Source organism: Sciurus vulgaris (genome assembly GCF_902686455.1).
Source record: "Sciurus vulgaris genome assembly, chromosome: 3".
Taxonomy (NCBI): domain Eukaryota; kingdom Metazoa; phylum Chordata; class Mammalia; order Rodentia; family Sciuridae; genus Sciurus; species Sciurus vulgaris.
The window spans coordinates 134642171-134669415 of NC_136463.1; the positions used below are offsets into that span (position 1 = coordinate 134642171).

The 27245-nt window shown below is 35.3% G+C and overlaps 1 protein-coding gene across 1 annotated transcript in view; it reads left to right on the forward strand.

Annotated features, from left to right (window-relative positions):
• Positions 1–27245, forward strand: part of ITGA4 (integrin subunit alpha 4) — a 73489-nt gene that overhangs the window by 13587 nt on the left and 32657 nt on the right. Inside the window, exons 3-15 of the mRNA XM_079134550.1 lie at positions 2940–3046; positions 3138–3267; positions 4543–4610; positions 5820–5949; positions 7173–7258; positions 7955–8017; positions 8105–8242; positions 11659–11770; positions 16466–16560; positions 17748–17838; positions 18413–18458; positions 18829–18983; positions 22121–22275. Coding sequence (XP_078990676.1) covers positions 2940–3046; positions 3138–3267; positions 4543–4610; positions 5820–5949; positions 7173–7258; positions 7955–8017; positions 8105–8242; positions 11659–11770; positions 16466–16560; positions 17748–17838; positions 18413–18458; positions 18829–18983; positions 22121–22275 — 1376 coding nt within the window. The remainder of the gene's footprint in view (positions 1–2939; positions 3047–3137; positions 3268–4542; positions 4611–5819; positions 5950–7172; positions 7259–7954; positions 8018–8104; positions 8243–11658; positions 11771–16465; positions 16561–17747; positions 17839–18412; positions 18459–18828; positions 18984–22120; positions 22276–27245) is intronic.

Sequence of the window (27245 nt, forward strand, 5' to 3'; positions counted from 1 at the left end):
TGACCACTGAGCCACATCCCCAGCCCAATTTTGTATTTTACTTAGAGACAGAAACTCACTGAATTGCTTAGTGCCTCACTTTTGCTGAAGTTGGCTTTGAACTCACAATCCTGTCAGCCTCAGGAGTCACTAGGATTATAGGTGTGTGCCACTGTGTCTGGCCATAATTTTATTCTTTATGACTGATTAAAACTATGTATATACACCACATTTTCTTAATGCGTTCATCTATTGATGGACATGGGGTCTAGACTTCATTTAAAAACTTAGGAAACAGCTGATAATACTCTATTCTTGCATGTAAGTACTTTTTGGACATTTTCATCAAGCAATTTGCATAGTGTTTTGTTTCCAGACTATTTGTTTTTAAACTCTTGGGTGGCTATCTCTAGAAGAGTAAATTTCTTTCTAGAGTTTGAGTGCAGTCTCAATAACAGTATCCATTAAATATACCATATTTGTGACCTCCATCCTTAATGAAGACAATTGAGTAGGAGGAAAATTAACTGTATTGACTCTAATTTTGGAAATAATTGATATTTTCTGAGAAGGTGTTCATGGATATGTTTATTAGATTAAATAACAGGAACTTCAACTTCAGGTAGATCGAATCTATTGTTGATGATATGTCTTCGACAATAGTAAAAAAAAAAAAAGAAAGAAAGAAAGAACTGGTGATTTTAGTGAAAAGTCAAACTGAAAACTGCATCGCAATGAAAACTAAAATTTCTTTTTGCCATCCTCTCACTTCAGTTGTGTTGGTTTGGCATCAGGTAGCCCCAGTAACTCCCTAGGTTAAACCATACCCTCTCAACATTGTCTTTTTTTTTTTTCCCCCCTGCTTCCCTCTTCCCCACCCCCACCTCCTCTCTCTTGCTTGCCTTCCTTCCTTCTGTTCCTAATTTTAACACAGAAACCTCTGTGTCCTCCTGGACCATGCTTTTTGAAGGCTTGGGCTGCAGCAGGACTCCCTTCCTGTTCCAGTAGCAGACATTGCTAGGCAGCCCAGTGTTCTTTTCCAGGCCTGTTCTTAGTCTTTTTTCCATTTAATCCCTCCTGGAAGCCATTACCAATGAGTGGGAGTTTTCATTATTCTCCATGAAACCTGGCCAGAAACACAATCCACATTTCCTTCTAACAGTGTTCCTGACCATCACAACACCTGGGGCAGCCAGGGCCTCACCTGGATCCCTGACTCAGACTCTCTAGAGTAGTGGCTAGGAAGCTTCCTTCAGGTCAGCTTCCTTCAGGTCAGCTGTGCTTAAAGATTGTATTTCTCCTGAATTATGTTTTGGAAGCACACAAGTGTACTCATAAATATCTTCCCATGCTTCCCTCACAAAATCTCTCCTACCCAGGAGAGTTTTCTCTTCCAAAATATTAGCCATATCTATTTAGATATTCCAAGTGTGCCCAAGATGTTGTAGGTAGGGATTAAGGTTATAGGGTGAGAGAACACATTTAATGATCTAGAGAAGGATATAAAGAGTTTCACCATAAATGTATAAAACTTGGCACCTGGTGACGGTGTTTAAAATTAAGTAAACAAACCCAAGTTCCACATCTGTATTCAAATGTACCCAAATGTATTTTTTTTGCCTGTTATTGGGATTGAACACAAATGAAACAATTATCAAGAGTCAACTAAAAGGGATGCAATTAAGTCAAAGAAAAAATCTAGTTCAGGTGAACACAGAAGGCTTCTGTGTTAAAATTAGGAACACAGGAAGGAAGGTAGGAGAGAGGAACAGGAGGAAAGGGAAGCAGGGAGAAAATACTGTATCTTATTCTTCCCTCAAATTACTTATTTAGAATCAGATTAATAAAGGATTCTAATAAGATCCCAGCTATAAATGAAGTCATGCTAACAAATGAAAAAGATGATCACTGAAAAAAAAGACCACTTTTTATTTACAGTTTAGAAGTATGAAGCCACACATGCATATTTTATTTATGTTTGAGCCCTGGCTACTCATGCATTTGCCAAAATGCCTGTTCTGTTGAAGTTTTTTTATTTACTGCTGAGATAACCTGGTTTCCCAAGTCTTTCTATCTTTGTTGAAAGCATGAGTACATTCCACTAAATGTGAAACATAGGGCAGTTTGTTTTAAATTGCTATGCATTATTAGTACACTAATTATATGTTCCACTTTCTGTGTGCTCAGTCATCACTTTCCAGATCCAATAAACTGTGTCTTAATAGCTGAGGACCCTACAAGGAACATTTTACAAAGTGTTCTGGTAATGTTCCTTATTTCACTAGATAAATAGTTATGACTAAAATGTGAACTGTTTTCCAGGTATCAAACCCAGCAGGTGTATTTGTGCTAACTATGCTGGTTTTAAGTGGACTTCCCTCACATATCATTAAGGCTGCCTCTACATCAATTGGAGGTCATTTATTTTTCTTGTCCTTTCGCTCACTCATTTATTTATTTAAATCTCATTTTATTTTGTAATAATTTTTCTTTCTTTTTTAAATGATAACTTTGTTTTATTTAGTTTCGGATGTGAGGCTGAGGATCAAACCCAGTTCCTCACACATGCTAGGCAAGCGCTCCATCACTGAGCCACAATCTCAGCCCCACTTATTTATTTTTTGATTAGTGCTTCAAGCATATATATAAAGGTAGAATTCACTGTGGTGTGTTTATATATGAACATAGCATGAATTTGTTAAATTCATTCTGCATTTTCTCCCTTTCTTGTCCCTCCTCCCAATTGGAGGTAATTTTTACAATTCCCTCCTGTTCGAGAGAACGATATGTTGGCAGAGTTCACTCACATTCACCCCCAAACTGTGCACTGATTATAAGACAAGAAAGAAGAAGCTGGAGGGAAAATGTTGGGGATGGGTGTCTTCATTTATTGTCTCTGCTCTTGTACAATAACATTGTTTTTAAGACAATTGATGGAAAAACTCCTATTTAAACACTAGGTAGCCCTCATGGAGAACGCTGTGGAAAGACTTGTTTGGAAGAGAGAGACAATCAGTGGTTGGGGGTTACACTTTCCAGACAGCCAGGAGATAATGGATCCATTGTGGTAGGTATTAAAACTGGCCCACTGATCAATTCTGAAATCAGATATTGTGGGTGCAATTTTCACACCATTTGTTCTACTTTTATTTTATCAGACTTGTGGGCATAGATGGAAAAATGTATTTTACATCAAGAATGAAAATAAGCTCCCCACTGGCATTTGCTATGGAATGCCTTCTAATTTACGAACAGAACTGAGTAAGAGAATGACTCCGTGTTACCAAGGTGAGGCATGATTTTGATATCAAGTAGAGAAAGAGAAATAAGGGAGCCACTTTTTTATTTTTTAATTTTCAGATTTGGAAGTTTAGCAGGGAAGATGGAAGTCTTTGAATGAGTTGTGTGTTTTAAACTGTTCGGAGTATTCCTTTACTTTATCCAATTGCAGGTAGCATTTGTTTTAAAAAAAATGCACTTTTTGATTTTAGAAATAGAAATTCTACAGTTCAATTTGGAAAATAATGGAAGCTAATTGGTAATTGCTCACTTCTGCACTAAATTTATTTTTAATTCCGTATAAGTGATTCTAATGCCCAGCAAATATAGAATACTTTAAATCATGAAATTGCATTTTTAAAATTTGGTTAGAAAGAAAAAAGAATAGTTTCTTGCTTTACCTCTAGCTTCCAGCAGTAATCAAAAGAATTCAAAGTATAAGTTTAAGAATTTCTTTCTCACTCACCGTTTCTTTTTTTTTTCTTCTCCATATGTATTCCTTGAGACAGTAGGAGAAAGATCTTTCCCATGGGATTTCTATCTTATAAGTATTTTTACATACAGAACTAGGATATAAACACAACTATGGGGCACAAAGTGAGGAGTGAATGTCAACAGACCATTTAAAATTATATCTGCAGGTGCCAGACTAGCTCAGTTGGTAGAGCATGAGACTCTTAAAATGATATTTGCAACAAAACTAAAACTCTAAAGATACATCTTTACAAAACCAAGAAATATCTATGAATGCTAATTTCCAATTTTTCTGACTAAATAAACAAAACCAAAAATCGCATATAAAGAAAATTGATATTAACTGGCAGAACTTATTAGGCCAAGTACTTATTTCAGTTATTGATTCTGATAATATTTGGAATCTTCTTCCTGGAATTAGATATCATGTAGAAGTTCATATTATAAATATTTCTATTGTACCTGTGGATACAATAAAATAAAAGATAAATATTCTCTATTGTACAACTCAGTCTAAGTTTCTGTATGTTTATTATCCTCTGATGTCTGTTATGATTTATAGTTTTAAACATGCTGCATCTTCTTCCCTTGAAGAGGAAACACAGGGAGATAGGTTTTTATTGCCATTTCATGGTGATATTTTGAAGGTTATTAAAAGTGTTGTGAGATTTTAAATTATATTAACTACTATTAGTTTTAATGAGATAGTATGCAATACAGAATTTAAAAGGTATATTTCCAAGAAAAAATTATAGAGGATTATGTTTTTATTTTAAATGTAATACTGAATTGTTTTGTCTCTCATTTTAGATTATGTAAAAAAATTTGGAGAAAATTTTGCATCATGTCAAGCTGGAATATCTAGTTTTTATGCAGAGGTAATAATTTAAAAATTACCTATTATGAATGATTACTTATAGATCCTTAATTCTTCTGAAAGTTTGAGGAATGTTAGACTTTGAAGTAAAAATTGTGTAACATCTAAATAATATCTCTTAAATTTATGAGTATTACAAATTGATTTTTGCTGCTCAATATTTTGAGGAAATAGATGAATATAACACAAAAACCAATTAGAATCCACATTAAAGAATATTAATTTCTCTTAGAATTTAATGGAAATCAAAAGTAGCAATAGTTATTTGTTTTGTTCACTTAGGTATTGAAAATATCCACATATTTAAATACTAGTTAAGAGGGAAAGAAGTGTGATTACAGGTTTTTCTTTAAAATGATAATTAGAAAATTTTAGAGTTTAATATTGTCCTCTTAAATCAGATATATACCCAAACTCTTACTTTCCTTCTAAAACTTGAGGGTATATCATGATAGGTCAGAGTTATACTTCACCCTCAACTCTTCCAGTTTCTCTTAAAATCCATATGAATTCACAAATGTTTTCTGACTCTGTGGACACCCAAGTTTTGGGCTAGCAATCTATAGAAATGTTAGCTATTTAAAATGCTTATACTGCTTTCTTTCATTTATATGTAAATTGACTTTTTAAAGTTCAGGTTTGTTTGTGAAATCTAGAAATATGTTATATCAATTTGATCACTGCGTGTTTCATATTATACCAGACAAGGCCCACCTTTCTTCTGTTGGAATTTGAATTCCTGTTTATAATATGTCCCAAATTCCAGTGGACTCTATTTCCTAAGCCAACATCATGAAGGAAATCATCAGTGTTCTTTTGCAAATTGAAATAAATTAAGTCTGCTTTTATTCGCTGGCAGCACATGATTATCTTCATAATGAGCACAAATGAATTGTTTGATTTTCTTTAGCAGAAACCACATTACCTTTCTCTCCAAAGCTTACTTTAGTGTCCGGTGATTCTACCTTTGATTTTTAAAACCCAGTGATAAATGTGAAGTAAGAGTTTCAGAGTTTTTTCTCTGAAATTCTTTTAGGTGCAGGTTTGTTAGCTTTTTTGATTTTCTTCTGATATTTTTCATAAAATGTTCATATTTCAGAAATTTGTTCTAAAAATATATTCTCTTCACTCTTAAAATGTATATCTGGAGGAGGTTTTGGGTGGTAACATTTAACTTTTCAGTGATGATAAATTGTTTTTTTTCTTATAGGATTTAATTGTCATGGGAGCCCCAGGGTCATCTTATTGGACTGGCTCGCTTTTTATCTACAATATAACTACAAATAAATACAAGGCATTTTTAGACAAAGACAATCAAGTAAAATTTGGAAGTTATTTAGGTACTGTGAAAATTGACAACCTCTACACCTTAAGTTTCTAGTAATTTCAAATAAGAAAAATTGTTCAGAAACTCTTTTAAGTATATGATTTATGAAACTTTGGTTAACTTAGTATTTTATATTAACATTTGTGACTTCAGTTGTCACATTAGAGTTCTTAGACTACAACTCCTGGCTCTAGTCTAAGTGACTCCGCAATTCAATTTGGAAACAGACTTGTACTGTTATGAGATAAAGTGATCAGAAAGATGGTTCTGCTGAGTGCACACTCTGTCCCAGAAACATTTTGTAAGACCTGTACCTGAGTAAACTCATGTAAACGCACGTATGAAAATGTAAAAACAGTTCCTTGAAAGACCAAAAGAAAGCCAATGGTACTGTCACCCGTGTTTTGGATAAGGGGTGACATCATGAAGCATCATCTAAAAACTGCTCTTTAATCTTTGCCTTACATGAGTTCTTAGATATTTCCCAGAAATTAACTATTTTTATCATTGTTCCCCCCTCATTATTATTTCATCAGTCAGTGGTATGACAGTTTATCATCTATATTTCTGTAGAAACAGAAAATGTTCTGGTGTTAATAAATGTTTTTCCTGTAGTTTCTCAGAAAATAGATTTGCTTAAAATGTATATGCTTCAAATTTGAGCAATTTATACTTGAAAATAATTACAATAAAACAAGCAGTAACTTTCCCACTCAAATAGAAGGAGTTCACTGACAATTTGACATTTTCTTTTGACTGAAGGATATCATGAAGTATTATAAGAAATGCAATTTGATATTATGCCTTTTATCACATAAAAATATTTTACCTTTAGTATATAAATCCATCACAGTAGGGAGATTTATGGCAAAAACTGAAATTTAGGAAGATTTTTATTCAAACTTAAAATGTTTTATATACTCTCCAGTATTTCAGCTATAATCCTAGAAGCTGATCTGATTCTATTCAGAGGCTAACAAACCAAATATGAAATTACTATTTTCAACTTCTAGGACTTGGAAATACAAACTACATTGTTAGTTTCTTAACACATATATCAAAATTGCTTAAAACATTTATTTAAAATGACAGCTTCCAGTATTATGCTAAGCCTTCTTAATGCTCTACTTAATGTAGTTGTTTTGAATTCAGTCTCATTTAATTCTCCGATCACAATTAGGGTATATTTAAACCACAGTAAATGATGATCCTCTTACTTTCTCCCCTTTCTTGAAGGATACTCAGTTGGAGCTGGTCACTTTCGGAGTCAGCATACTACTGAGGTAGTTGGAGGAGCCCCTCAACATGAGCAGATTGGTAAAGTAAGATTTCCATTTCTATCTTTATTTCTTTACAAAGCTACAGCTGAATTGTGTGAGACAATATAATGTTAAGCAAAGAACTGTAAAACTTCTCAGGAATGAAAGATTAGAAATGATTAACAGTATATTGTATTAGTGGGATTTGGGAAAGAGTTATGGTTTTAGATGAAATACAGCAGAAAATCTTTCAGAAAAATATATAAGTTTAATGAGACTTTTCTTATATGTAAATAGTTTGTAATATAAAATTCTGGAAAGCTGTCCAGGGAATACATTTACTGGTTAACATTTATCAAAAAGAAAAGGAGTCAGCTACATGTTCTATGGTAAGACTAGAAAGAAGAAAATGTTATTTTGGTTCTCATTTTTGCTTCATAACTATGTGAATATTGCTCATCCAGCTTTTTGGAGCCTTATTTTTGAACAGTGAGGTAAAGATACTTCCTGTACCCTCTATGGGACTAGTAAGATAATTTCTGAGAGGATCATTTTTGAAAGTGAGGCATATTAATGTGAAAGTGAACTTCTAAAACTTTATTGTCACTAAAATGTTGTTATAACAATTTTAATACATTTTTTTATCTTTGAACAACTACATGTTATGAGAACTGCTCTCTGATCACAGAGGAATAAGTCTTTTTTTTAAAGAAACTTTGATATTAACATAAACTTTCCTAATTCTTTCTCCAATTGCAGGCATATATATTCAGCATCGATGCAAAAGAACTACATATCTTACATGAAATGAAAGGTAAAAAGGTAATATATCTCTACCTTTGGCATTGCAGGGGCTTTTGTAAGTACCTGCTTTATCTCAGTGACTGGGTATGGTTTACTTTGAGACAGCTTGGCTCATACTTCGGAGCGTCTGTCTGTGCTGTGGACCTCAATGCAGATGGCTTCTCAGACCTCCTTGTGGGAGCACCAATGCAGAGTGTCATCAGGGAAGAAGGAAGAGTGTTCGTATACCTCAACTCTGGTTTGGTATGTCTGATTGCCCACAACTAGAAGCCTCTTGGGAATTATCACTGAAACTGAAACTCTTCTTATTCCAAGATTTTAAGATTGTGGATTCTTAGCCTTATTTTATTGACAAAAGTAAATTCTAGTATACTGATGCTGTCTAAAACAGAAATGGGACATGGTGCTGAACGGGTGACTAATTCATTTGGATACCCCAAAATATGACATAATTTGGTATGGAATTTTTACATTCACAGTGAACACGCTGTAGTACTTGGAATTTCATTTAGTTTTATTTTTGACACAAATCTAATTCAAAAGAATGATTTTTATTTTTATTTATTTTATTTTTTAATTCTTTTTTTATTGTAAACAAGTGGGGTACAACTTGTTTCTCTGGTGTACATGAAGTAGAGGCATACCATTTGTGTAATCATGCATTTACGTAGAGTAACGGTGTATGATTCATTCTGTTATTTATATAGCCTTCAGAATGTGGATTTTTAAATAGTTCTATAGCTAAGGTTTTTTTAATTCAATATATTATAAAATATTACTGGAAACAGAAGATAAAGAATTAAAAGTTTTCCATTTCTTGATTCGAAAACAAATAGAAATAAGATGTTTTGATACAATGTTAATGCACAATTCATGTAGATAATATTATTGATAAGAATTTGAAATTGACATGATTTATTCCAAAGTGGAAATATTATTTTAATAGGTGATTAGTGACTATGGTTAAATTTTAAATCATAGGCAGTGTGTTAGAATAGAAACTGATGACTTGATGTTTCATTTTAAAGAGTACTGCTGGTCTTATCTTGCCAGCTTTGCTTCTTGACATTAAATCAAAACAAAGAATTGATAGGGCCTTAATGGGATCCTCTTGGCCTGTTGCTTTGATTTGAAAACAAGCACAGGCTTGTGAGAAAATTGGTTCATTTCTTAGGGCACATTGTCTTTCAGTCAGGATTCAAAAAAGTAAAATCAGTTTCAAGAAGGTACTTGTACCCTTGTTTAATCAATGGTTTCACAGCACTTAATAAGTTCCTACTCTAAGCATAGACTGAGCTCTGTATAATTTGAAAGCAGACACTCTAGCCTTATGAAGCTGGGAGAATCTCAGAACTCTAAATACAGAGTAGGGACGTGATACACAGGGATTTCATAGGCTGTGTTTAAACCTAAATTTAATAGTAAAGACATCCCATGTCAGTGGTCATTAGAACTCACTGACTGACAATTTTTCTTCCATAGACATTTTACATATCCAGAAATCGTCTTCCTTATGCCCAGTACATGTTCATGCTGCAAATCTCTCTCTTTATAACTATTTGAGGAGAATTTAAACACTAGCTTAATATTCCTAAAACAAAGTAGCATAGGAACTCTTTTCCCATTGAGATTTTAAACAAATTCAGTATGAAAAATAAAATCAGAGCTCCTTTCTTTAGAGAGCAAGGGAGGAGCCCTGCCCACTGGGCTACCCTCTTACCTGGAGGTCCCACTGCTGAATACTGGGATTAGTTTAGTAATTGGATTTGACTTTTAAATCCTCTGGTTTAAATGAGCCTTCCTTCGTTACCATTTATACTCCCTTTTCTTTGTCTGAAGTGGCAATGACCAGTAAGTGGCATAATATTTTTATTTATCTGGTTTGCTATTGTCTGTTCACTGGAGTATAGACATTATGTGAAGAGGATTTGTCTGTCTTTATTTATGGCTGTTTCCTCAGAGCCTGGAAGAGTCCTGTTCAAGTAGGTGCTCCAAAATTATTTTTGAATGAACTAGAGAAAGAATGATACTTGAATGACTCTGGCTTCCACCAGCTTCTGCTAAAATAGCTCTTGGGTGTCTCCAGAGAACTCTTGGTCCCTGCTCTCTGTGATTGGAGAATCCTTAAGGATTACAGTTGTTTCAGAACTGCATTGTCTTTTGTCTGTACCTTGCCTGTCCTCCCTGGAGCCCCCTCTCCCTTCTCTCCCTTCTCTGTAACTTAACATTCCCAGGAACAAACAGTTTCATCCCTCACTCCTCTGATTTAATCACTCACTGCTTTGATGTCATCCATTGCATCTATAGAGATGATTCCATTCTCTTGGTTCATTTAGAATACAATAAATGACATATCTGGCATATAACAAAGACCTTGAAAAGAGCTGAGAATAATCTTAATCCTGACGCCAGGACCTCAGGATCTGGCGAGAACATTAAATGTTAGATAAACTGAGTTCAATGCAACGTGGTAAATGGCAGGTTGTAAGTACAAACAAGGTGGGACAAGTGATTCCCTGGGCTTCACAGAGGAAGTAATATTTGAGCAAGACAAGGAAAGGAATTTTTCACTTAGAAACTGAAAGGTGAAGGACACATCACAAGGGGAAGATTACATGTGCTTAGGGAATGACTAATAGATTTGTCATTTGAGAAGAGTAAAGGATTTATGATGAGTGGTGCATTTTTTTTTTCCTTGAACACAAGGGACTGAGATGATAAGAGTTTGCAAGAGGACTAGTAGCTGTTATTGCAACAGCTCATTATTACAACATTATTACATGTCTTACTGTAATAACTCATTTTCAAAATTCAGAGACATCAATTGACCAATCCATGCTCCATCGCTGCTGGGATAAGGTTCCAAAGGCCAACTTGAACCACGTACTTGGAAATCTTCCAGTGGCTTCCTATCATTTGCTACTCTAAGAGTGAATTTTCCTACATAATCAAATTTCTATACTGTAAGGTTGAAATCTGACTTTTTTTTGTCTCATTCATTATACTGTTCATTAACCATTCATTATAGCCAAGTCCTTTGGAATTTGGGTTTTACTGATTTTTTTTCTGAATATCAAATTTATGCCTTTATATGGACCTTGCTTGCCATTATTTTTATGAAATCTCTTCTAGATCTTCTTTCCTTGCTGCTCATTATTAACATTCTGTGCTTGCTTCAATTAAGTGCTTTTCCTTGGCTTCTTACTATTGCAAAGCAGTTTGTACTTCCAAGTCATTTACATGCTGTGCTAAGCCCTCCCTATAACTGTGAGCTTCTTAGGGAGAGACAGTTTTATACACACACTGCTTGTCCTCTTTCACCTGTTCACTCTGCACAGTGCATTGTCTTTAGTAAGAGCTCAATAAATATTTGTTAAATTGAATTATCAAAATGATTTATTGAATTTCCAAAGCTAGGGATCATGAGTTTGACAATTTTTTTTATGTCCTCTGAGCTCTAATCATACTATTATATGTGTTGACATACTCAATAAATATTTATTGAATTGAACTGAGATATGTGTACTAAAGCTCAGTCTGTAGTTTGTCCAACTTGTTTGACACATTAGGAAAAAATCCATATCCAATTACAGCAGTAAATCATGTGTAAAGTTGTCAGGGAGTGTTACGATGACACCTTTCTCTCCCTTCCTATCTAGGGAGCAGTAATGAATGAAATGGAAACAGTGCTCATTGGGAGTGACAAATATGCTTCAAGATTTGGGGAATCCATAGTTAATCTTGGCGACATTGATAATGATGGATTTGAAGGTAATTAAAAGTATCTAATTTGGTATTTGATTTCCACTTTTCAAATGGTTCATGGAATGGAATATGATTAAAGTATTGTAGTGTTTGCCTTCCTACTGAAAAATGGAGCCAGATTGGTATGCTAAGTTTTTTCTTTTCCTTCTTAGTATTTCATCTGACCTCTTCTCAATTGTCAGTTATTGATCTTTACCATTAACAATGATGATATATCGTGCTAAGTGAAATAAGCTGATCCCAGAAAAACAAAGGCCAAATGTTTTCCCTGATAAGTGGGGGTGGGGGTGAGAGAAGAAAGGAGGAACTTTAGATTATGTGGAGGGAAATGAGAGGGAGAAGGGGGTGCAGATATGAAAGATGGTGGAATGAGACAGACACTATTACCCTATATGCATGTATGATTACATGAATGGTGTGAATCTACATTGTGCACAACCATAGAAATGAAAAGTTGTACCCCATTTGTGTACAGTGAATCAAAATGCAGTCTGTAAGAATAAAATTATAATAATAAACAATGATGATATTTAAAATACTTCATTGATTCTAAGGCACCATTGATTATAAGTTGCATTATTATTTTAGGTACCCCTGAAAAATGCTGGCTGTTAAACTAAGACACCTACCATTTTTCTATTTTAAGAAAAATCCTGATTTCAGAAATAAAATGTGGGGGGGAAATTTGTATCATAAATCCATTGGGCCATGCAGTAAAGACACCACTCATGCAGTAAAGACACCAACCAAGCCCAGCAGATCCTGGCTGCAAGCTGGAGCAGATCTTGGAAGACTCTGCTGTGCTGGGTATTTCTTGCTCAGCTGATGCCTTGTGGTAGGATTTGGGGAATTCCAGAAAAGAGTTCTGAACAAAGGTGAGGGGCAATTGGGAGGCTTGGGGACAATAACTGTTTACCAACTGATACTGAGGTATCTCAATAATTGATATACTGTCTTAACTGTCATGTTACCCAGTACATCAGCCCTGTTGTAATACCATATTTCACTGCATAATCATCACTGGCACATTAATGTACATTCATGAGTATTCTGTGCATCCTAATCTTGCACCAAAGACAGCTTAGTAATAAATAATTTTTATTAAAAATCCTGGCTCAATTTTTTTAAAAGCTTCACATAATGGTCATACCCCACTTTTTTGTGAAAAATTTGGCCTAAAATATGTGATAATTATGTGGCAAAATACAGGTACCTGCCTCTACTTTGCTGTTTTTCACTCTAGTACTGAGTTGTGATCAAGCCTGTAAAAATTGTGCATATAATGATGAATGAGTTTGATAGGAGAATGTAAAGTCTCCCAGAGTAAACCAATACATATTTTCAGGGCTCAGAATTGAGTCTTCTTGATGTAGTCATTGACAGTATTTGGTATATGAGGCTAAAACTTGGATACTAAAAATAAATGAGGGAGTGCTGTATACTTACCTCCTTAATTTCTTCTTATAGCAAAATGCTACTTTAAATGTATAAAATGCATTTTTCTCCAAAAAATTAGTTATTGAGCACAGTGTTGGAGATGTGCCATATGAATGAAAAGGAAATACTGGCACCTTTTTATAGTTATATAGTTGAATGAAAATAAGACATAAAAATAAATCTTATTTGTGGTGAATTTAAGGATATTACCTAATAAAAATCTATAGATAATACCATGTTTATGCACCTTACTATTTCATATGTACCATGAGATAATGATTCTTTTAAAAACACATCATTTAGGAAATACTAAGTTGTGATTCCTCTACATCTTGTTTTAATTGATATATTCAAGGAAGGTCAGTTCCCATTTTGAATATCCTAAAATAAATGTGCATGTACATAAGAAATTATGTGCATTAAAATCTCAATGACAAACTTATATTCTTATCAGAGTTAGAAAACCGTTATGGACTGTAAGCAAATTTCCCTTTCACATTCACCCTAGGACCTGAGAAAGTTCCAATTTCCAAGTGGTATGAAGCACAAAGTGTTCTATTGGTGAGACTTAGGAAGAGGATTCATGAGAGGATCTTCTGGGGATAGTGCAGGTTTTCACCCTGTGTATGAGAGGCAAGATTTCAGATGGCACTTGTTTCCAAGAGCCCTCAGCCTTCCACTCCTACAGATTACTTCTATGTCTGAAAGACTGTTATTTAAGCAATTGTAATATTTACGCACATTTGTGTGCTGTTTATAATTTCATTTATAATTCCATTTATAATTCACAATGCATTTATCCTTATACTTCAGTGAATGTTTATAACAACTCAATTTTTTCTACTTAGTACACTTGTAATTTTATTTTCTATATTGCCCATAAGTAACAATTTTCTACATTTTAAATATTAGCAAGACCATGGTAATTTGGAAGTAGGGTCAGGCTAGCTAGAATACTAGCTCTTCATTTAAGGTCTTAATTCCCTTCTATTACATCTTCTTGGTGACACAACAGAGCATCTACATGTTATCTTCCTTTTTAAAAATAGTTTTGCAGGTCCCAGGGATTGAACCTGGGGCCTCACATATACTAGGCAAGCACTCTTCACTGAGCTATGTCTCCAACTCTAAGCTTTTCTTATTGTTTCCCCATCATTTCCCCCATCTTCTATTTTATTTTTCTCAGGTAGGTACAGATCTTTTGTGTTCATGGCTGGGATTGTGAGACTGTGTAGACGGGGAATGAATACCCCACCTGATCTTTTTTCTTTCTTCTCTAGTACTAGGTATAAATCACACTTAATTCCCCTTATGCAAAACTTTGTGATGCTTTGCGTAGCAAAGCTGTTATTTTGACATTTGTCGTATCATTTTTGTGTTGTTCTTTAAAAGGAAAAATGTCAGATGATCTCATTTCCTTAGAAAAGGAAAATGAGCCATTCTCTAAGGAGATGATTAGTCAATTTGGAAAGTAGATTGTAAAACTCAAATCAAAATTAAAAAGTTGTGGAGGAAGGAGGTACATAGATGGATAGACTGACTAATGACTTACATGACTAACAGATAGCATTTTGGATGGTATAAGCTAAATAGATTTGGCAAAAATACTTATTGGTTAGAGTTTGTTTTTTTTCTTCACCTTGATACTCATTATCTGACTTCAAGACTGTGTGTTTGAGAATTTTTAGAGTAGAAACATATTAAGATTCTCTAATTATAAGATACTATGTTACTATTTTATATGCCTCTGAAATAAATATTGAGCACTGCTTTGATACAGAGCAGAAACAGGTGCCAAGAAAGGAAACATTGGGGCTCACGTCTATTTCAGATGACTGTATTGTGGTGTTGGAGAGCAGGACTCTGGAGCCAGACTGCAGATTTCAGTCCCCACCGCACCACCTCCTAGCCCTGAACTTGAGCAAGTTACACTTGGTGCCTCAGTGTCACTGTAAAGTGGGGATCATTATCTGATATTGTTATTCTGAGAGTTAATTGAGTAAATATGTGTAAATCCCCCAGCACCATATCTGCATTGCAGACACTATATAAGTTGATTATGTTCATACTAGTAATTGCTATGGTTTATACCAACATAATAAATGTTTAGATGTAAAGCAAAACCAGTTGTCAAACATCTCAATATTCTGTATATGTGTCCCAAATAGAGTTGCAAAGGCATGGAAAAACATTTGGCTATGTATTGCGTATACTTCAACTGTTTTATCATTTCTTTAATAAAAGCTAAAACTTAAGTGCATTATATATCATATCTATGTGTAATCCTAGGAAGTAAGAATATGAATCTCTATTAACCACAAATTTAACATCCCCAAATGTCCTCTGCACAGAAAGAAAAATTGACCTGGACCTTTTGTATACCTCAGTTGAAAAGACCTGTCTGTATTCTTCCAAGATATTTGCCTTAATTTATATCACTATCGCTAATAACTGATCCTGGAAGAATTTCTGTATCACCTCTTTGTAAAGCAGGCTTGTTATTTTTCCTTGTATGGTGGTCATAAATCCACATATAGATTTCTATTTATGGCATTAGGCCACATGCTGGAATTAAACCCAGCCCTGACTAATGAAACTGCTGTAACCAGAGGTACTCCTCCCCAGCCTTTCCCTTTGCCTCCCTCCTGTTTTTCTCCTCTTTTCTTTTCCCCGACTGAGTTCCTGTATGCATTTAGTCTGTGCTGGTGTGACTCCAGCTCTTCCAAACCAATTGCCATTCTTCATGTGTACCATGATGCCTCTTGCTCACCTGTCTTGTGTGCAGAGACTTTTCCTTCTGTTTAAACTGCATTTTCCCTTTTCTTAGCCTAGCTGTGACCTACCAATTCTTAAATCTCATCTTGGGCATCTTCATCTATGAGTAGCCTTTCCTAATGTCCACCACTGTCTTCCTGTATACTGTGTTCTTGTGGTATTTTTACTTGTTCTCACCAGTAGACTGAGTTCCTTTTTTATAGTATTAACCTGTGCAGACATACTCAGCCTCCGTACGAAGAGTGTGTCTCGGATCTGTCTACTCTGCTTTCCTCCATGTATAGACTACTGTGTAACCCTGTACATTATGATGATGTCACTTTTTGTTGTTGTTGTTTGTGTTTTTGTTTTTGGAGAAGATTGTTAGTGTTAGTTTTTCTAAGAGAGAGATTTCTTATGTCATGAATTGGGAGTCATGAATGTTAGTTTTCCCAAAGATAATCCTTTGTTTCAAGAATTTATTTTCCCACTGTTTCCATCCTTGAATAGATGTTGCTATTGGTGCTCCACAAGAAGATGACTTGCGAGGTGCTATTTACATTTACAATGGCCGGGTAGATGGGATCTCACCAAGCTTCTCACAGGTAAGACACTTCTGCGTTCAGAAGTAGCATTGGTGACAAAATGCCCCGAACATTTTCAGTGTTTTTGTAGACTTATTTTTCTTACTTTATTCTTTCAAATGCTTAACATTTTATTTCACCATTTTCTTCTACTAATGATAAAAGGTCTTATTGTTAGGGATTAATAACTCTTTAAAGTCATTTTTCCCATAAATAAGAATTCTAGTTCACTTCTATTCTAACTTGTCTTTAGTCTATTAAAGGTGTCTTTCTTAGTTTCACCAAGTTTGTGTTCTTCACACTATTCTGAAACATGCCCTTCTGGGTTTGATTAACTGTCTTTCCTTGTGACTAACGCCTCGTATTTCATGAATATTGCACAGGGAGATGAAACATGCATATGATACTGTGTTTCTTTCAGTGTAGAGTAGTAAGATGATAGCATTTTAATGACTGTTCATGGTTGAACTCTAATCTCACTTTTACATCTTGAAAAATCAGGGCACTTCACTGCATAGAAAAGACTACATTCACATGCAGAGAAGAAAAGTTTCTCCAAAGACATTTTTATGGAAACATTAGCTAGTACTCTTAGGTTTGATTTGGCAAAAATGGGCATGTAGTTCTGTCTTTTTAACCTGAATAATATGTACTTACCTAGGAACAGATCCTGATTTTTCTTAGTAGGAAGAGCAGCCTGATATTTCTAAATCCTATCTGGATGTGAATTAGATATGGAATAGAAGGCAGATAACTCACTTGGTCTGTTCTTCTTAAATGCTAGGGAGCAATCTGACTTCATAAGTAGCCTTTCATCATGTGGCAGAGTAGTAGGCTCCACTATATGATTATAGACATTTTATTTTCCAAATAACTTGTTTAGCTATTTGTGTTCATTAAAGAAGTAAATACAGAACCTGAAAAAAGACTTGAGGAGATGGAGTAAAACTGTTTTGGAAAAAATCTGTGCTACATAATTTTCCCTTTTTCTCCAAGAATTTTAATTTTAAAATATAGATGACAATATAGATGTCAATTGCCCATTTCAAGCTGGAATATTTTGCCTCTCCTACAAGCATTTAACTAGAATGCATTTGTTAGCCAATGTGCCAGGACTATCTGGGAAAACTCATTATTTAGCTAATCCATTGCTTCTCTGAAATAATAGGTATTCAAAAACTTTTCCATGCAACTTGCCTATTTTTCAGAGAATTGAAGGACTTCAAATCAGCAAATCGTTAAGTATGTTTGGACAGTCTATATCAGGACAAATTGATGCAGATAATAATGGATACGTGGGTAAGTATAAAATTTACCATATTTTTAAAACTGGAATAAGCTATGTTGTGGCTGCTGCTTTGTTGTGAATATGTAGAACTGTTATGGAAGACTTTCTGATTTTTTAATTTACTGATATTTTTTCCTGTGTTTAAAAAATTTCCTTGAATTCAAGGATGGGCCAGAAATAATCAAGTAATTCCTCAGCTTTAACCTGTTAGTTCCTTAATATTTCATTCCTTGTTCTTTAAAAAATGAAATACCCATTAAAATCAATCAAGCATACAATTGTGAAAAGAAATTTCTGGATGGATATTTGTGGTCCCAAAATCAAATTTTTTATATGTGTATCTTTATAAGTTTAGATCTTAAGGTTTGTTTTATTAGGAAGAGATGAATGCTATTTTGAGTAAATAGATTCAGGTAAATGTACAATGAATCTTAAGGTGCTAGCATGTCTTTTCTAATTAATTTTCTGTAAATAGTATTTTGATAAAGTCAAAAGGTGATGTGCAGTTAAGTATTTATGGCTGAAAAGTAAGTCTCTTTGAGTAATAACAGTCATTAATCTGGGTGGCTGTTTGTTATCCTCCAGATGTGGCAGTTGGTGCATTTCGGTCTGATTCTGCTGTGTTGCTAAGGTAAGGTGGATACATTTCACTGCTTAATGACAATTGGGCTTAATTGTAAATGATGGGAGACAGTTTTTAAAAACAGCAGTGGTAGTGGCCTCATGATGCTCTTTTTGGTATCCTGAAATTTAATTATTGAACTTTAGGGTATGTTTTCCATCTTGCATAGATATAATTAAACAAATCATCAAAGTCAGTGTTTTCAGACATTTAAATGAAAATTTCTCTTGATCCATGCACAGTTGAGTTGAGTACATACACACATACTGTTAGTAGAGCAGATTAATGATTAGTCAATGAAAACTGACAAGAAGTGCAATTATCTTCTTAAGGAAAAATAATTCTGCAATTAAAATTGCTAATTTTATTTCCTTCTTAGGACAAGACCTGTTGTGATTGCTGAAGCATCTTTAAGCCACCCTGAGTCAGTAAACAGAACGAAATTTGACTGTGTTGAAAATGGATTGCCCTCTGTGTGCATGGATCTAACACTCTGTTTCTCATATAAGGGCAAAGAAGTTCCAGGTTACATTGGTACGTGTAGCCCACAGAATCAATGCCTGACAGTATGCACAGTTCACTCATTAACATTGCAGTTATCTCTGGGGTCCTCACTCTGTTCACTGTGGAGGTCTTCTTAGAGCAGCAATTGTTGTGCACCTATCTTGCTGGATTCTTAAGTTGCTCTAAACAAGAATTGGGCATATTGAAAAGGCTATAGTTGTTTACAAGTTATGGCAAGAAGCAAAGCAAGAGTGTCACTTACTATACTAGTTAAAAGTAAACCCTCTGAACTTACTCTGTGAAATCCCTCTAGGATTGAAGGAGCATCATTATAGCTCCTCTGGTTTACTGAGATGCTTGTTTTGGTACCAAGGATCAAACTCAGCCTCATGAGTGTCTTGCAAGTGCTCTACCACTGAGCTATATCTCCTACCCTACTGAACTCTTTAAAACCTGGAGTTGGCTTAAGCTGGCAGGACCAAAAGGGAGAAGTTTCCTTTTTTTAATCTGTCCTATTTGAAAAGTTGAAGAAGGTTATCTAGTCTAGACCCTGATTGTTATTGCTAAATTGATAAATCTATAAATAGAGATATCTTAATGATTTACTGGCACCATCTACTTCTGAGAACAATGCACATTTACACACACACACACACACACATATGTATACATATACAGGCAACTTTTAATTATCAGCTCTGAAGAAAGTGGCACTGATATTCTATTCTTGCAGATCAAAGCTGTCCATAAACACCAGAGCAAACACTGATGGATATCTTTCTCACAAGTTCTTTGTGATCATGCAGGAAGGATTTCACACAAATTGTTTAGAGTAGGTGGCACACATTTTTTGGAAGGGACAGCAAAAGGGAAAAAGGGATCACTTTTGAAAGAGAAAGAGTCCTTTTAGAGGGAAGAGAGTTGGTGGCTTCTCCTGTCTTACTGTTTAATTGGGCATCCCAGGGAAGTTTCCAGAGAGTCTTGCCCAGATGCACCTTTTGACTTTTGACTAACAACAGGATTGCAATAGACTTTCAAGTCCCCACTGTGCATGGTCCTATCTCATGGAGGGGAGATTTTACTGTTATAATGGCATACTACAGATTCAAGCCTGGGTCACCTGCCCCATGCTGACCAATTCTAATTGAAACTTGTTCTTACAGACTCTATGGTTGTAGGGACTTTGCTCCTAATTATCCTGTCTCCCTGAGTATTGGAATCTGGTCTTTGAAGGTCCCAAAAGTACCCCTGTAGAGCACTTTGTGTTCCTATCAGCAGGGAGGAGACTTTGGGCCTGCCTTTCTCTGCAGAAAACAAGTGGTTTGCTTAGGAATGTAGCCTGTCCTACTGACTTCAGTCAGGCAGGGCAGAGTGGCCTCAGCCAAGTTACCCTTCAAAAGAAAGCATGTGGGAGTCAGCACCACAGGCCCAGTTCACAGAACCATCCTGTCAGCCTCTGGTACCAACTGCTCATGTCTGCCTGCCACCTATCAATATAATTCATCGAAAATTGTGATTAATCCCAAAATATACATATATATATATGTGATTTTGTAAGTATTACATTTTTTCAGCAGATGATTGTCCCTTATTATGTTATATTTAAGGTAGTGTTTGAGTAACTGCTAGTGGAAACAGCCCATGGTGAAAGACAAGCATTCCTGGGTTCTTCATTTGGATATTAATAATTCACAGAAGTTCTGATCCCCATGAGACCTGTGGTGATTATACTTATGGCCCTTCAGGCCACTATCATACAATTATCACCAAGGGCTGCAAACATTTAAAGAACCAACTATGAATATATGCTAGAGATCTCCATCTGAGTTAGCATATAAAATGTACAGAATAAGCCTGGTATCTCTACTTCACCAGACTCATTTTAAATAGGTGGTCTGGATAGAATCCTGGCTAGAGCTTCACTATCAAGACAGTGTGCAAAGCCTTTGTCTGCTTATTGATTGAAGAACTGGCACCTTCAGAGCATGGCCCCAAGTGAACTACACATTGACATAGACAAGCTGATAGATTATCTGAAAGAAGCACATTGAATGGATAGGGCTATTTCCCTTACCAAAATCAGTGTTTCCTGTACCACCAATTTCATTGTACCAGGTAGAACATGTATGATTACATTAATGGAATGAACCTAAATTGTGCACAACCATAGAAACGAAAAGTTGTACCCCATTTATGTATAATGAATCAAAATGCAGTCTGTAAAAATAAAAAATTAAATAATAAAAAAAGATTGAAAATAAACACATGAAACTCATAAATAATTATAGCACTGTTGCAGAATCCTGCTTTATAATTGTCATATATGATTCCTTTGGGCAGATAATTTGCATTGAAGCATCTTTAATAAAACCAGGGTATTTTGCCTCTTACTAGTAGTAGGTTTTTATTCTTTGCTTTTTCATTTGCTTTTTTGTCTGAACTCTGGGAGATGAATTTGTAGATGGCTATTTCAATTGCAGCTCTCTTTTTTCTTTGAGTTATTGTATCTGTAATTGTAATTTTGAAGTCATTTGACTTTTACTTTATTATTTCTTAAATAAAAGGATGGTTGAAAATTTGATTTGAAATGTATAAGAGTAATATAGAGCTAATGCTTATGTTCCCTTGAAATAAGTAGGTGCAATCTTTCTAGAAGAGTAAATTATTCCTAAGTATAAATGAACATTCCAGGAATTATATAAGTTCTTTAAAATGTCACTTAAGAATTATTGTTCCTATGTAATAAGTGACACCTTAGCAGACTACTAAATTTAGCTTACTTTGCAAAGATTTCACTTATAAATTCAGGAAATAATGGATGGAAGATAATCCAGAAGTTTTACTCACTTTTACTATTAATAACAACTTTGGTATTATACTTTTGAAACTTTTATAAATAGGAGAAATAAGCAAATAACTAAAGAAGCTGATATTGTTAATAATAAAAACCTAGAGAGAAGTTTACAAAATGTTTTCATGGAAGCGATTTTTGAAATTTATATTTTTAGTTGTCCCTTTCATATTTGTTTAATTTTGAAAAAGCTATCTAATGAAGAGAATTTAAAGTACTACCAGTATTTTATACAACTTTGACTTTTTCCTCAAAAACAATAATTGTATTTAGATATTTCCTTAAACTGATTGCAGTTCTTACCATGTTTTCACAGTTTTGTTTTATAACATGAGTTTGGATGTGAATAGAAAGGCAGAGTCTCCATCCCGATTTTACTTCTCTGCTAATGGAACTTCTGACTTGATCACAGGAAGCATTCAAGTATCGAGCAAAAGAGCTAATTGCAGGACACATCAAGCATTTATGCGGGTAATTATTTTTTATTAATGAATATGTAAACTTCAAAACTGTCAGTAAAGATTTATTGCATTGGTATCTTCTTATAAAATACAGTAAAAAGCAAATGCTATCCTCTCCTGAGTTGTGGCCTATTGTTCTAGTAAAAGTATTAGTCCCAACCTAGATGATTCAAAGTCCACTTTTTGCAGCATCTTCATGTCACATTTATCACACCATGTCATTATTTTGAAATATTTGCCTTTTTCCTTCTGCAATTGCTATGTTCCCATCCCTGTTGATCCACTTGCTCAGAAATGTACAGAGTAGTTCTGCAGAGCCCCAGATCTGTTCAGTGGCAGGTTTTTAGGGGTGGGGGAGGTGGAGAAGTGGTTTGCTTTTCTTATGACTCCAGCAAAGCAGAATCCAACATGACTGCTTTTGGATTATGCTCCTGTCTCCATGCCAGCTTTGTCAGTGGTGTCAGTGGGAACTTGCACAGTTGTGGCACAGTAGGGATCATCTGTGGGCCAGGATGACAGCTCTCATGATGGTTTGGGGTATGTCCTGCCAAAGCACAGCCGATTTCATGTTTCTTTTATTAAAACACTCATTCCCAAACTGATCATCACGCTTCTCACATTGGTCAAATTTTAGCATATGAAGCAGTGCCCAGTCTTTTTCATTAGGGAATGGTGTACTTCATCAGAAAATCTATTGTTCCCCCAAAGCCAAACTATTCCCCAGAGCTCTTTCTGGGATTTCAAATAGTAGCCTCAGCTTAGAACTTAATTTTCCCTTGGATACTTATTCCAAGCAAATGCAAACAAGCATCAAGACTCCAATACACTATGCAGTACTAACAGCAATAATCCCCATGCTATTTCCTCATGTCCCTTAACGATTTTTGTTGTTTTACTAGAAAAGAGCTATTAGATGGTTCAGAGCTAAAAGTACAGAATGATATTAATGTAACCATCATTTATATAGTAGGAGAGGGTTTTTTTTTTTTTTTTTGGTTCCTTCATAGATGTGATTTTACTTAACATTAGTCAATTTTAGAGACAACTACTGAGACCATTTTAAAAGGTGATTAAAGGGTCAACTTTAAATGTTCACAAAAATATAAATTGTGCTGAGTTGTATAAATGTCAGCTAGTTGACTCTGGTTTATTCAGCCCTATGTTTCTTGGCATTGTTCATATGAATAAGGAATAATCCATATTTTACACCTTCTTCATCATGAATTTGTAGTAGAAATTATAACTTACCAGAGATTTCTCCATTTTGTGGCACATATAGTATTATGATAGGTTTGAAAGAGACAAGATCAGTCATTGCTTAGGGGCTATGTTGTGAATATTAGACAATAGCACTTAGTAGTGGTATTAGTAATAAGCAAGGACTTAAAAAAAATGTGTTTCCTCTAGTATCATTTCCTCTTCCTACATTTCCTTGTCTTTGCTTGGAATACTTTTAAAACCTCTGTGTAGAAAAACAAAAAGTCTACTTCAACCCTTTCATTTGCAGCAAACCCAGGGAGGAAGTAGGAACCACAGACACAGCTGCCCCAGTGTCAAGTTCTATAAGGAGCTCTAGCTGCTACCCAGGAGGATGTGCACCTGTCAGGAGTCATGCTTTCCCACCTCTGCCAGCATGGCAGCCCAGGCAGGAGGAATACCTGGGCTTCTGTAGATGAAAGCACAGGATCTACCTGGATTCTTCTATCTTCCCAATAGTATTAGAAAAAGAAGTTGGATAGTGGTCAGTTTTTCTGGGTGGGTTTCTGTGTTCCACAAAACATGTCCACTATGCATTTTAACTTAGCACCTCTCATAGTGAAACAAGGTGGCGCTTGCTAATCATATACTTGGGCCCCAACCCCCAACTGCCAGAGAAGTCCCTGCTTTCTGGTTGGGCATGCTTTACTTATGATTGCCCCAATTAAGGTCAACTTGCATATTTACTTGATTCTATAGATATTTACTAAAAACCTACAGTGTGTCACAGTACATATTGTCAGTGAATGAGACATAAAAAGATTATTACCTCTGAGGGGTTAAGTCTACTGAGATGGGACAATAACATGACAAAAAAGTAAATGGAAGTGAAGAGAATAAAACAGAGGAGGAGGGCATGATGGCATTTTCAGTGCTGCTGCTTGATAGAATAAGATGAGGCCTGAGAACTCACTAGGTTTAGCAATGTCGGTGCTTTGGGCGATTAGAATATAAGCATTTCAGAAGGGTAGCAAGCAGAAAGAAGAAAAGGGGTTAGGAAGAAATTTCATGTTATTGTCCCATAAAGTTTTGCTCCAAAGGTGATCAAAGAAGTGGGGTTGGGAGTCAGTAGTGGAACAAAGCAAGTGGAGTGAAAAGCTGTTCTTATCCTTTTCCTTTTAAGAGAGGAAAAGTGACGTGTTTGTGCCAATCAATGGACAGGCTCCAGTGGGGTGAAAATTTTGTGATGCGAGTGACATGGAAGAGTAGTTGGAACAAAATTCTTGAAAGGGAAGAGGGTTGAGGTCAACTGCACAAAGTCAGAGACTGGCTATCTACATGGACACATGCCTGTTCCCACGTATGTGCCAGCAAATGCTGGACAGATGTGGAGGTAAGGGATGGAAGCTTTCACACTGTCATTGAAGTGAGAAGCAAAGCCATCATCTTGTGTAGGGAGGGGGATGTGGCGTTTGGAGCATGGGAAGAAGACACAGTCTGGGAGAATGGTATGGTTGTCTGATGATGTTGAACTCACGGTCACAGTGGCTGGTCAGTATGGCTAGGCTTTCTTTCCCATCACACTGAGAGTAGATAAGAGTTTGAATTAGCTGTGGTTTTGCCAGGAGAAGGAAGCAAGTGAGGGACAAATATGTTGAGGGAATATATGAGAGAATAGTTATATTTGGGGTCATGACCTTTAATCAGGATAAAGAGGAAAGAAGACATCAAGGGGGTGAGAATATAGGAAAATAGTTGAATTGGAGAGTCACCCAGTGCCACCCCCAATCCCCAAAGGATCAGCTAATTAAGGGAAGGAGACTGGAAAGATAAATGATACAATACGTAAAGGTCCTTGGAGACTTGAAGGTGTAAGAAAAAGATTGATTTTTAAAAAATATTTTGTTCATAATTCTTTGACTATTTCATGCAAATAGAAGCCTTTCAACTCATATTTTTTTAAAAAAATCCATTGTATTATTTGATGATGGAGAATTTGGCTGTTAAAAAATAAAAACACCAGATCTCATAAAACTTGCGCTTTTATTAAATCTGTCTTTAAATCCATATTCTCTAGTGTCATGTTAGAACTTCTTGGAAAACAAGTGACAGTTTAAATAATCGAATAAGTATCTATATTGCTAGCATGTAAATTTTCTGGTATGTTATTTTTCTGGGCCTATGTGTTCATTTATCTGGTTGGCAGGCACATTTATTTTATCATCTACTCGTAATTAAAGCAGTAACAAATAGGAGTGTTTTACATGAATGGTCAAAATTTGGTTCCTCATGAAGTAGAAATGAAAGAAGAAACTGATTTTTTAAAAAATTGTTTTGCTTATACTCCATTGTGGAAGTTTTATATAGTCATAAGGATGAATGATATGCCTTTGGCCAGGATATGGATAGAGCTGGAGAGCATCATGTTAAGTGCAGTAAGTCACACTCAAAGTCAAGGGCCATCTGTGTGTTCTTCACGTGCAAGGTAGAGAGAGTTAAGGTAAAGAAGGAATTTTCATGAAATTAAAAGGAATACCTAGAGAGTAGAGGATGGAGATTGGGGTGAGGGGAGGAAGGGCAATGGAGTTGACCAAATTATGTTATGTGCTTATGTGAATATATCACAATGAATCCCACTATTTTCTGTAATTATACTATACAACGAATTAAGAGAAAACTCATTGTGGTTTAATTGCTTACAATTATACTGAGCTTTGAATTTTTAAAAATTTTTATTTGTTCTTTTTAGGTATACATGAAAGTAGCATATTTAGTCATATTTATGTAAACATGGAGTACATATTATTTAATCAGTTTCTCAGTCTTATGGATATACACGATGTTGAGATTCATTGTGGTGTATTCATGTGTACATAGGAAAGTTATGTAAGATTCCACTGTCATGTATATTCCCATCTCCCCTCCCTTCCCTTCATTCCCCTTTGTCTAATCCATTGAACTTCTATTCCCCCCCTTTTGTTGTGTTTAGCATCCACCTATCAGAACATTTGGCCTTTGGTTTTGGAAATTGGCTTACTTCACTTAGCATGATAGTCTCTAACTCCATCCATTTACTAGTAAATGCCACATTTTGTTCTTCATGGCTGAGTAATATTCTGCTGTATAGATAAGCCACATTTTCTTTATCTATTCATCTGTTGATGGGCACCTAGGTTGGATCCAAAGCTTACAGGCTGTCTTCACATTCTTGATTGTTTCCTTTATTATGAAGAAGTTTTTCAGTTTAATGCCATCCTATTTACTGATTTTTTATTTTACTTCTTGCATTTTCAGAATCTTGTTGAGGAATTCAGGTCCTAAGATGCCGTGATGGAGATTTGGGCCTACTTTTTCTTCTACTGGTTCAGGGTCTCTGGTCTAATACCTAGGTCCTTGATCTACTTTGACCTGAGTTTTTTGTAGGATGAGAAATAGGGGTCTAATTTCATTTTGCTACCTATGGATTTCCAGTTTTCCCAGAACCATTTGTTGAAGATGTTATATTTTCTCCCATGTATGTTTATCTAGTACCTTTGTCTAGTATGAGATAATTGCATTTATGTGGGTTCATCTCTGTGTCTTCTGTCTCATTGGTCTTCATGCCTATTTTGGAGCCAATATCATACCATTTTTGTTACTATGGCTCTGTAGCATAATTTAAGGTCTGGTATTGTGGTGCCTCCTACTACTTCACTTTTCTCAGTAAGGTCTGCTTTGGCTATTCTGGGCATCCTGTATTTACAGATGAATTTGTGACTGATTTTTCTATTTCTATGAAGAACA